The sequence below is a fragment of the Pteronotus mesoamericanus genome, unplaced genomic scaffold (genome assembly GCF_021234165.1).
Source record: "Pteronotus mesoamericanus isolate MK-2021 breed Mesoamerican mustached bat unplaced genomic scaffold, CSHL_Meso_final contig_68, whole genome shotgun sequence".
Taxonomy (NCBI): Eukaryota; Metazoa; Chordata; class Mammalia; order Chiroptera; family Mormoopidae; genus Pteronotus; species Pteronotus mesoamericanus.
The window spans coordinates 22719803-22732491 of NW_026555234.1; the positions used below are offsets into that span (position 1 = coordinate 22719803).

Genomic DNA, 12689 nt, shown 5'->3' on the forward strand with positions numbered 1-12689 from the left:
TGTGAAAATTGCATTAAAATATGCTCTTTAGACAAAAAATAAAGAATGAGTGTAAGAGTAAGATTATCATCAAGACTCTGTAAAGGTTACTTTCTTGGTAGGCAAGCCTCCTATTTTATTTCCTAGAAGATAATAAAAACAAATGAAGAAGAAATAATGAAAGACAATTAAATAGTAACATATGAGCACCTCCCCTTTTAAATTTTCTCTCCTCTCTAGAGAACATTAAAGAGATGATTTTGTTATGATATTTTTATCAAAAATCAAGAAGGAAATACATGGTATAAGAAAGCCCAGCAAAGAAATCCTGTTTGGGTTCACACTATTGTGTAACTGGGCAAGTTCACACTTAACATGGAAGTAATTTTTAACTTTTAGGGTTAGTGGGAGTATTAAGTGAGAGACTGTCTGTTAAGCACCTATCATAGTATTGGCATGTAGTAAGCCTTCAAATAATAATAGTTCTTTTATTCTTTAATATCAGTTTTTCTTTGATGATTTAAAGACGAATATCTGACTTTCACATCTCCGTAGATACAGCCGTCAGCCAGTGCTGAGAATGGGAAGACCTGGCAAGAGATATCAGATGAGATCAAAAGGATATTTAAGGCTGCGGTAAAACTGTTACATGAAAAGGGGAAAATGAAACACAGCCAAGCTAAGAGGTACCTGTTCTCAGGTAATTTTTGTACATCCTCAGTACCCTAACATATTTCCATCTCCCAGAGAGATAAGTGTTCTTTTGTTTTAACCCATAGATAAGTCTTTACTTACCTCGAAGAGTCCTTCAGGAGATGTGATTTTTGAAAGTAGTCAGAAGAGGCTGGATATAATAGACCAGACTCTGCCAGTGTTTCTCATCTGAAGGGTTCACTCGTTCATTCACTCACTCGCTCAGCAAACATTTGTTGAGTTGATACTATGTGCCAGGCACTGGGGATACAATGAATAGGAAGGCAAAGTGTCTGCTCTCCCGGGACTTATTTTTCAGTGTGGGAAAATAAATGATAGGCAAGTAATCAAGTAAATAGACAAGATCATGTCAGAAAGGATAAGTGTTATGTATAAAACAAAACAGTAGTTGGACAACAGGTGCTGGTGAAGGATAAATGGGTCCAAGTTTAGATAGAATGGGCAATAAGAAGATGACTTTTGAGCTGAATGACAAAGGCGCCAGGGCCAGCAGTGTAGCATTTATTGTGAAAGTTGATAGTAAGAAAATTATTGAAGAAAAAGCAACAGTACCTGCGTTTTCAGATTGATTTTGTGAATGGCATGGCAAAGCATTTGTGAAAACCTAAAAAGCACTTGATACCCTTCTCCCTGGACACATGTATTCCAGCTCAGAGGAATTATAAATAATTTTGACAAATTCATTCTCTGAAAGCTGTCAAAAATTGGGTCTTATTTTAGGTCTTCCTGAAAATACTAAAATTGGCAGGATTAATTGCTCTTTTTAAAATTAACAAACATTCTTATTCCTTTGGGATCTTTTTGATCCATTTGTGAGGCTCTGGTTCTTCATCTTTATCAAAGGCAAAATCACCCTGTTTTAAAGAAAAGCTGTGTTTAAAAAAAAATAATTCCTAGGGCAAAAGCTTTTCCTATTCTTGATAAAAGACACCAGTCTGGGGAAATCACCCTCTCATTTAGAATCATACAGCCCAAGTGTTCGAACACTTTCTCCTAATTTTCTCCACACTAAAGAACCCTGTTCACATGAATGTTTATGAATATAAATAATTTCATATTATGTAACATGAACCACTGCAAGTAATCTGTTTTCTGCTTGGGGTTACATCTCTTAAAGACATACCTGCCCAGAACAATTTACTGTACATTTCCAACTCATTTTAAGACCATGTCTGCACATAAAAATTGCTGGAGAAGTACCCACTCTTTGAAATGGATGTATAGCTGACCATGACTGTGTGACTTTGGGGTACCAGCCTCCCGTGCAGTCAAAAATCAAGAATAACTTGACACCCCAAACTTAAATACTATCACATATTTAGTCTGTTATATGTGTTATACACTGTATTCTTACAAAAAAGTGAGCTAGAGAAAAGAAAACATTGATAAAATTACAAGGATGAGAAAATTCATTTACTATACTGTATGTATTTATTGAAAAAAATCCATGTATGAGTGGATCTGCGCAGTTCAAACCCATGTTGTTCAAGGGTCAACTGTAGTATTTTATATTTTCAGAAATCTTGAAAATACGGATATTAGAATCTGGAAAGGTGTACTATTTTTATTTAAATGTAAGTTTCACCATACTTCCAGTTTTACCTTTTTAAATCACGGGAGAGGAAGAGAAATAAATTAGACCTCAGAATGGTATCCACAGTGAACAGGAAAACTGAGCAGTTTCAGGGATAGTAGAGAGACTGATAGCTCCTGAGTGACAGTTGCCAGCGGTGGGCACCTCCTCCTGATGTCATCTTTTCCAGGTGCTGTAACCAGGTCAACTTTAGGGTAGTAAGAAAAGTGCAAAGAGCAAAAACAAATACTGTAGAGTATTCTAATAAGGAGAAGGGAAGTTTATAATATTTATAGTCAAGTAAATAACAGAAATTATTCACAGAAGTCCCCTAAAATCATGAGGATGCACTTCTAAAAATAACTGTATAGAGTTGACTTAATCTGTGATGACTCATTTATTCAGGTATTATTATTAAGTCCATACTAACAACCTGTTATGCTTAGGTACAGCCTCTTTTTTTAATTCTATTTTTCAATTACGGTTTACATTCAATATTATTTTATATTAGTTTCAGATATACACCATAGCAGTCCAAGGGTGTCCAACCTGGGGTCCAACACAAAATTGTAAATTTATTTAAAACATTATGACATTATTTTTGTGATTACGTGTCACAGTGTGTTTCATGTGTGACCCAAGGCAACTCTTCCTCTTCTAGTGTGGCCCAGAGACACCAAAAGTTTGCACACCCCTGGTGGACAGTTGTATACTTTACAAAGTGATTCCCCTCAATATCACATCTACTTTAGAATCATTGTACTAAGTACATTCCCTGTAAGCCTTCATTCTTTTTTTTAATTGTTGGTATTCTTACAGATGTCCCTCGTTTTCCCCATGCTTTGCCCCCCTGCACCCAGCGACACACTTCAGATAAAATGGTGACACTACATGTAAAGGGGAGACCAACAGAGAAGCAGTAAACTCACTAGGTTTCTCATGTGGCCTCTTCTTCATTCTTTCCCAGCCCCTGCTGGCCCCGGCTCTTGCCTCCTGGACCCCTGTAGTCTGAGGGGAAAGCTAAGGAGTAACTTAAATGAAAGCTTTGTGTGCCTTCTTATGCTTACGTTCAGCCTCTCCCTCCAACAAGAGAGGGAATTAAAGAATCTTATTTAAAAACCATTGTTCTGGGTCCCAGGCTGTCTCAGAAAACACAAATAAGAAATTAAGGAATTAAGAAATAATTCTGTAGACAACTCTGCTCCATACTATAAGCAAAATAATCCACCACTAGGACTTGAGAGGTAAGAGCTGAGAGTATGAGATGTTGCTTCTTTGTTTCAAGCAATGAACTTGATATCTTATTTTCTTTCAGCTATAGAGGATGAGTTTGACTTCGCTCTAGGAAAGCAAACACCAGCGTTCCTAAAGAAGTGTGTCTGCTACATCAGGAAAATTGCTAACATTGAGCGTTTTGTAAAAATCCCAGAGATGGGAAAATACATGGATGTAACGGGAACAGAACCAAGGATTATTCGGGACCCAGAAGCCCAAGAGAAGCTGATAAAACTCAGGGATGAATTTATTCCTACTATTGTTGCGTCATCTAATCTCAGAGTATACACATCTGTTACTCATTGTGACATGAAACTAGGCTATTCCCAGGAAATAGAAAATCATTACATAGAAGGACTCGGTAAACAATTTTATGAGGACATGATTGATATAATTCAGGCAACAGTGCAACAGAATTTTGACACTGAGACTGATACACTCTATGACGAAATCCTCCAACATTCGTCATTATGTAAAACGTATGCCTCTTTCTATGAGTACAAATGCGAATCTCTAAACATAGTCCATAAATACATTCTTCCAAGCAAAACTGGGCACATCAACCCACTTATTATATATGGTGGACCATGCACTGGGAAGACGCTGCTGCTAGCTGAAGTAGCAAAAAAGGTAAAAAGCCTGTTCTTTTATGTGTATATTTATAAAAACTTTTACTTATGGGAAAAGATAAATTGACCAAATTCATTTCCATTTTCTGTGTTTACCATCTGAATTATAATTAGCCTGTTTGTATAGACACTTCAGTGTTTTTCTTTTGCTGGTATAACACATATGTGGAACGAGTACGATGCATGGGGTGCAATCACAGGACATCTTTATGTCTTCTCCCACTGTTCAAAGTCACATTGTAGGGCCAGCGTTCCTTGGAATGGAAACTAGTGCAGACCTCACAACTCTTCTCCTTCCTCAGCAAAAACAAGCCCTCCATTGCTTCTGGACATGAAGTCGGTCTCAGTTCCACAATTCTTATTTCCAGTCTAAGACGATCATTGAAATTTCCGTCTACGTTTCTCTCCTCCAGCTGAGGCTTACCATAAACAAGGTATCTACAGTGGTAGAGGGGAACATAACCCTCTTCTCCTTTCCTCCCCCTCCATCCCTAATCCCACATCCCAACCACATTGACGACCCCTGTAGGGTTGCAGTTTAGGGGATAGAGGAAAGGTAAGGTGGCCAGAAAGTTCTTACATGACCAGTACATCTCTACTCTCTGCACTCTCTGGGCTTGGTGGGTGTCTAAAGCTCTTCCTGCCTCTTCTGAGGCCTTCTCTAGGTTCCCTGGAGGTTCTTCCCCTCCCACATCCCTTGTCCTTGCTCAGCAGCTCTCAGCTACAGTTCTAGACACAGAGGATTAGATCTTTTTTCTAGCTTGTCACTTCCTTGGTTCCTAGATATTCAGCACTTCTAGTATCTTTCTACCAAGATCCTCTCCACAGCCCAGCCAACTCCCTTCGATAGGGCCTGGGAAACACAGAGCCAACAAAAGCCATTTTCAGCTCCCTCTTTCTAGTGGCTCACAGCTGGTACAGGGGAAACACTCAGGTATTTTCTTTTTCCCTGAGAAATTCCAGCTCGAATACAGCAGCTCTTCAACACTCCTCCCACACAGCAGCCTCAGCCACTCACCCTCCCTAGTTCTCAGATGTCATCAGACACAGATGGCCACAGCCCCATGCTCTAGGGGACACCCTGGAAGTGGTCCGTTTCTCTAGGCTAGAAGCGAGGAGTCGGGCATCTCTGAGGCTTCCCCCGTGGGATCAGGGTGGTGATAGATGAATCAGCACCCTAACCTCAACTTTTTTCTTGGCCTCTCAAATCTCTTTTTTAGGCTGGACGGGGATAGTCCATTAAAGGTAGCAAAACTGGTTCTCACAGCTCCCTTTCAAGTCCTGCAGGAAGGTCTGGGACCTCACCCTGGAATGTGTTATCTATTGTCTTGGCACCTCAGTCTAAACTGGCCCACTCTTGTTCCATTTGTTAAAAATGGTTAACTTCTCTTTACTCGGTATCAAAACCTGATGGCTTCTATTATCCTGGTATTACTTCGGAATCTATGTGGTGTTCTCCCTGTGTACTCTCTTAAGGCCAGAGCATTCTTCAACTGCATGAGCATCGTCATGACCTATCACATGCTACACAACCTCAAGGAGGTCATCTTAAGGACAAGAATAGGCGCAGTTGTGTGGTACCTTATGTGGGGATTAGGTTCCAAAGTAAACTCTCAGGTGAAAATCAGGTATGTCAAATTTACTCTTAAAAAGTCCTTGGGAAGACCACTTTACCATTTCTTAATACACCAAGCTCAGCTGCTGGTATCCCTTCTTGTGTTAGTTGATACAGCTTCAACACCAGATGAAGTGGCTAGCTTACATGTAGGGGCCACGTTGCATCAAAATGAATGTGTGTCTACATATGTGTGTGCATGCATGTGCATGTGTGTCTTTGAACACTAATTTGTATGTGAATCTTCAAGCTTTAGGGTAATCCAAGTAAGCAAGATAGAAACACTCTGAGAGGGCCCATGGGAACTGAAATCAAATGGGGAAAGTTCACAGGGGCCATTTCCCACTCACTATAAGGCTTTTTCCGTTGTGGAGGGGGGAAGGCGAAGGGTGGTTGGAGGGGGAAATATTGTTGAATTTGGCCAAGTGAAATGTGCATGTGATGCAACTCCACATGCTCTAGCATAGGAGGTAAATGATCACATGGGATGTGCTGATAGGCCTGTATACATATGCAATCCAGGTGGGGCAGTGTGGTGACAATCAAGGTGATCAATTTGAAAATGGCCCGTCCATACTGTCACAAAGGGTAAAATTTTCTTTTTTATGACCGAGTGTAAATGTCCCATAGTTGTTTTATCCACTTATCTGCTGATGGACACTTGAGCTGCTTCCATATCTTGGCAGTTGTAAATACGGCTGCAATGAACATAGGGGTTGCTTATGGTCTTTTGAATCAGTGTTTTGGGTTCCTTTGGATATATTCCCAGAAGTGGGATCGCTGGGCATTATGCTCAGTGAAATAAGCCAGTCAGAGAAAGACAAATACCGTATGATTTCACTCATCTGTGGAATCTAATGAACACACGGAACTAATAAGGAAAATGGGGACAGGCTCATAGGTGGGGAGCAGGGTGACAGCCGGTGGGGTGGGGAGGTCAGGGGGTGGAGGGACTGAGCCAAAAGGAAAAAGGGCTCATGGACATGGATGGCTGTGTGGTGATTGTTGGGGGAGGAGAGTGTAAGGTGACTAAAAGGCAATGTAAATAAATGCAATAAAGATTCAATTTTTTACAAAAAGAAACTGGCCTTCCGAGCTCTCACTGTTGGGGATGTTTTGCCCAACTACCCAAGTGCATCTGTTCAGGGCCCAGGACTCTGATCCCTCAAGGGCCTCAGCTGTTTCTAGGTCCCCTGCGTCTTGCCTCTCTCCTGGGACACGTTGTTCCCACCCATCACCACCGAGAACAATGTACTCTCTTGTGACTTTGTGTCCCTGGGACAATGCAAACGGGCATCTCTTGTTAATTTCACAGTTATCGCCTGTGTACCCAACATTTCCATGGTTGTGAGCTTATGATTGGAGGGGTACTCCCTACAGATACTACACATTCAGCAACACATGATTAGGTGGAAGGAAGACGATACATATAAGCATCATAAGCAACCTGCAGTGGCCATGAATTGTATTGTTTCTGATTTGCCACTAAGGGCAGCTGCAGGATGGCAGGATTAACCTCCTCCTAATCAGCATCAAAGGTTGGGCCTCAACAATGACAGTACAAAGCTTATGTCCCCTAACAGCTCATTCTGAAACTGACAGCCATGTACCTTCTCTAAACTTATTCATACTTTCACCTGAAGTATCTCTTGAGGAACCAAGTTTCATAAACTTCCTAACGTATTAAATAATATTTTCTTTCCTAAGGAGTATCCTTGGTTGAATTCCAATGATTACTGAAAGACATTGTCTTCCTAAAAACACATTTGAGAGTATTTTATACTTTGATCACGTCCCTTCTTATTCCTGCCTTTCCAAACAGAAAAATGCTAAACTGTGCAACCCCCTCCTATATTTTATCTCCTTAGTTCTACAATTGAGAGTGTGTACCCCTTCGAATGAAAGTCAAATTAACTTCTCCAGCTTTGTCTGTTGGTAACCATTTAACTCCAGGCAAGTCATTTATCCAACCTGGACCTGTTTCTACTTCTGTTAAATGATACTGTAATATCCATGTTCCCTACAGAGAGACAATGTGGGATCAATAGCTTCCTGTGTATATAGTAAAATGTTTTAAAGCACAAATTTAGCAAAACTCTTTTAACCAGCATTATATAGTTTTTATGACAATGATAAATAATAATCATAATGATGACCCTAGAGCATCACAATACAGTGAAATGTCTCTGAATCATAAAAGATCTATTCAGTATCATTTTAGTACTATTTTTTATTGCAACTAATTAACTGGAAATTTTTTCAGCCATATATGGTATTATGTAATCCAACTAATGAAAATATTTGACTTGATATATTGTGTAAATTATTATTTAATCTATTCATTAAACAAATGCTAAGTACCTACTATGTGCCAACAACCATGCCAGCAAATGGGATTCAAGCATTAAAAAACTGATCATACTAGCTAGATATTCAGATTTACGGCTTATGAAACACTTTGTAAATTTTAGAATACAAGTGAAATATTGCCTTATGGTTGAATAGTACTGCTGTCACTATTTTATTACCTTTAGTAAAATGATCCTGAGGGTCTCACCTATAGATTTTAGTGCACAAGCTTCGTGACAGCTCTTTGATCCTTCCAGGTTTTTCTGTTTCCTGGTTCTAGACTACTTTCCGCATGGCCCAATGTACCCGAAGTCTGGCCTTTGGAGAGAAGAGATGTTGTAGTATATGACCACATGAATATATATTACCATTCTAAATGCCATTCTTATGTTTTAGGCTTACGGCTGGCTACATGAAGACACAGGACCAGAATCTGACCCAGTAATAGTTGTGCGATTTCTAGGAAGCACAGACGTCAGCACAGACCTCAGGACTCTCCTTCTAAGTGTTTGTGAACAACTGGCAGTTAACTACCGGTGTCTGGTTCAAAGCTACCCTAAGAAGATTCATGACCTCCGTGACTTATTTATAAACCTTTTGAATGAGTCTTCATTGCAGAGACCTCTAGTAATAATATTTGATGCCCTAGAGCAGCTCTCAGAGAGCGACGAAGCCAGGAAGCTTTGGTGGCTCCCTGCTCACCTGCCCCGCTTCGTACGGATAGTCCTCTCCACACTGCCCAACAAACATGGGATCCTGCAGAAACTACGGTGCCTTATCCATGAAGAAAACAATTACATCGAGTTGATTCCCCGGGACAGAAAGATGTGCAGCCAGGTCCTCAAACACCAGCTGCTGCGAGTCAAAAGGAAGGTCACATCGGGCCAGCAGATTTACGTGAACAATGCGTTCTCCAAGTGCACGCTGCCCATGTTTGTGAACCTGACCTTCAGGGAGGTGAGACACTGGAGATCTCACAAAGACGTCGATGAATCCTCCCTCTGTGTCACTGTTCATGAAAGTATAGAGCAGCTCTTCTGGTCCTTAGAGAAGAGGTGTGGTCAGAAACTGGTCTCCAGGGCTCTTGGTTACATCACTATGGCCAAAATGGGTTTAAGTGAGATGGAGCTGGAGGATGTGTTGGCCCTAGACAACCGTGTTATGAATGAGATCACTGAGAACACCAGGCCCAGCAACCCCCTGAGAGTACCTTATTTGTACATCGCGAGACTCAAGGAGGGTCTCAGTGGATACTTAATAGAAAGACACGTGAAGAACGTTACCCTCCTGGTCTGGGCCAATAGACACCTGCAGCTCATAGCCCAGAAGCTGTATCTGAAGGACGACAGTGACCTGCATGAAATGCACACCATCCTGGCTGATTATTTTCTGGGGGTCTGGTCAGGGGGCAGGAGGAAAGCCTTTTGCCTCGAAGACCCCTACTTGAATGGCTGCCTTGACTTGGAAAACAGAAGCCTGCTTGAGGAAGAAAAGCACTTCATGGAACAGGCTTCTTTTGATAGACAGGCCCCTGACCAGCCCTGGGTTTTCCAGTGTAACCCATTGGAGCCTGACATCTTTTTTGTCAATCATCGGAAAATGTCCGAGCTCTTGCACCATCTGACGAGATGTGGAAAAACCGATGACTTGCTTTACGGCATCATCATGAACTTCAGCTGGCTTTACACCATGATCAAAATTGGCCAGTTCGACAAAGTGCTCTCAGACATCGAGCTCGCTTACAGCTACACGCAAGAGAAGGAGCTGAAGTTCCTGGCCAGCACCCTCCGCAGCATCAAAAACAAGATCATCGCATTCCCTGGCTCCCTTTCAGCAGAGCTTCAGCAGAGGCTGCTGCCTGTCGTAAGTTCCCTGCCTAAGCTGAGACACCTGCTTCTAGAGTGTGACAAAGACGGGCCCAAATATTGCTCCATTGTGCCATTACATTCATCCATGGATGTGACATATAGCCCAGAGCGTCTTCCCTTGTCATCTAGTCACCTGCATGTCACTGAGATTCTGCCAACTTCTAACCCCAGTACTGTCCTCACTGCTTTAGAAAATGGTTCTATCAGCACATGGGATGTGGAAACTCGTCAGCTACTCAGGCAAATCACAACGGCCCAGTCTGTCATCCTGGGCATGAAACTCACCAGTGATGAAAAATATCTTGTAGTGGCTACGACCAATAACACCTTGCTGATTTATGACAATGTCAATTCTTGTCTCCTGTCTGAAGTGGAAATCAAAGGGACCAAGCATGGAAGTGGCTCACCCTACATCAATGGATTTACACTGTCTGTCAACCATGCCCTGGCATGGCTTGAAGCCAGCAAAGATGTCACTGTCATCGATCTGCTCTATGGATGGCCCCTTTACCAGTTCCACTGCTGGTATGAAGTGACATGTGTCCAGTGCTCTCTGGATGGGATCTATGCTTTCTGTGGACAGTACCTGAACACCACCACCATATTTCACTTAGGGAGTGGAGAAAAGTTATGTACAGTGACATCTGAGTTTTCAGGTGGGTTTGTGCAGTTTCTTCTTATCTTGGACACAGCTCAAGAAATGGTAATGGTAGATAGTGAGGGAAGCCTTTCTGTTTGGAATACTGAGGATATTTCTAACCCCCAGCTGACTGATGACTTTGACTGCCGGAGAGAAGACAGCGAGGTGGTCGGCATTGAACTTTCGGAGGACCAAAGTGCAATTCTGATCTGCAAAGCCCTCAGCATTGAGCTCTTAGACACTGGCATGTGGAAGGTGGCTGAAAAGTTCAGAGCTAAGCACAACGAACGCTTTATATCTGCCGTGCTCTCCAAAAATGGAGACTGCATCATCGCGACCATGGAAAATACCTCAGCCGTGTTTTTTTGGAGGCGGGACACAGGACAGTGTATGGCAAGCCTACAGGAAATCTCAGGTACCATTGTTAAGCTGGTGAAATCCAGTCACCACAATATGCTGCTGTCTCTATCAACCAGTGGCGTTCTGTCTATTTGGGATATAGACATCATCACAGCGATGTCCAACATAGATAAGACCGGAAAACCCATCCAAAGCCTGGTGTTACCTGCTAGAGGGGAAATCATTTACTCCCTGGATGGCTCCGATTGTGTCCATAAATGGAACTTCAGCAATGGGTTCATTGAAGCGGTGTTTAAACATGAAGGAATAGTTGAACACTGTGTGTTGACATCCTCTGGAGACATCATGGTGACAGCCGATGACAAAAGCAGCCAGTATGTCTGGCACACCAGCAGCGGTGACAACCTCTTCCGAATTAATGGGCAGAGGATATCTCAGCTGCTAATTACACACAACGACCAGTTTGTGGTCTCTCTCTGTGAGGAAAACGCCTCCAGGGTGTGGAGACTGGCCACGGGCCACAGGGTCTGCAACATCCTGACCACGCTGCAGAATGCCTTTATAACCTCTGCGAACACCTTCGTGGTGGGAATGACCAAAAGCAAAGTGCTGGCTGTCAGCCTGTGGACAGGGAGCATCACCAAGAAATTTTGCTGTGAGGACGGCACCACCATCGTGAGTTTCAAACTGATCCCCGACTGTCCTGACATCATCGTGTTTATCACCTCGGCCGAGACAGTGAACATCTGGAGTCTGACAGACGAAGTGATCTGTCGCCGGGTGCAACTTCCAAGCAACTTCCTGAAAAACCTAGAGGATTTTGAAATATCTCCCAATGGAAAGTTAGGCATTATATCCCGGGGAGATGAAAATATCAACGTGCTGGATTTACACAATGGTAAATTACGGGTGGTTCACGCGTCCGGGGTCATCTGGCGGCAGAGGTTGTCTCGAGACGGTCGCTACCTGGTATACATTTGTTTCCGAAACGGGGAGGAAGAGGATGAGAATGGTGCCATATCCAGTTTAATTGTCATGAGGCTGGCCGATGGCAAAAATATCGGTGCTTGTTCCCTTTACAAAACACCAACTTTTCTTGCCCTCTCCCAGAGGCACCTGAACATCGTTGTGGGTTTTGACGATGGGAGCATAGGGATATACACGGTGGTGGACCGCGTAGATGCTGCACTGAAAATTAAAATTGCCACTTCCAACAGCAGGCAGATATTCAACAATGCAGCACAGACGTCCAGGCCAAAGTGTAACAGCTACTGTTTCAAAGTGTCTGTGGATTGCTTATGGAGAGAGTCTACTGAGGTCTTTGCACGAGACAGTCCCATCACAGTGAGTGACTCTGCTGAGCCGAACGAGGCGACACCCTCCAAGAAACACAATTCTTGCTATGACCGGATGTGCTCTGCCCTGGAACCCAGGGGCCACACCTACGGCCCTGACGACTGATGGAAGTGTTTATCCTGCTCAGCCGAAATGCGTGATACACGCACAGAAGGGGCGGGGGGGCAAGCAGATCTTCTGTATCCCAAATGATAAGCTACTCATTTCTTAAAACACAAGGACGATGACGGAGTTCCCGTGTTCATCATTAACATATTCATGAAAGGTACAGAAATGGGAAATTGGTTTGGGGCGGTTTTTGTTTGTTTGGTTTTGGTGTTTTGGTGTTTTT

General features: G+C 42.6%; 1 protein-coding gene across 1 annotated transcript in view; it reads left to right on the forward strand.

Annotated features, from left to right (window-relative positions):
- The window catches only part of NWD2 (NACHT and WD repeat domain containing 2), a 139325-nt gene extending 126862 nt beyond the window's left edge, over nucleotides 1-12463 (forward strand). The window contains exons 5-7 of the mRNA XM_054582249.1: nucleotides 535-679; nucleotides 3582-4171; nucleotides 8531-12463. Coding sequence (XP_054438224.1) covers nucleotides 535-679; nucleotides 3582-4171; nucleotides 8531-12463 — 4668 coding nt within the window. The remainder of the gene's footprint in view (nucleotides 1-534; nucleotides 680-3581; nucleotides 4172-8530) is intronic.
- The last annotated feature ends 226 nt before the right edge of the window (nucleotides 12464-12689 follow it).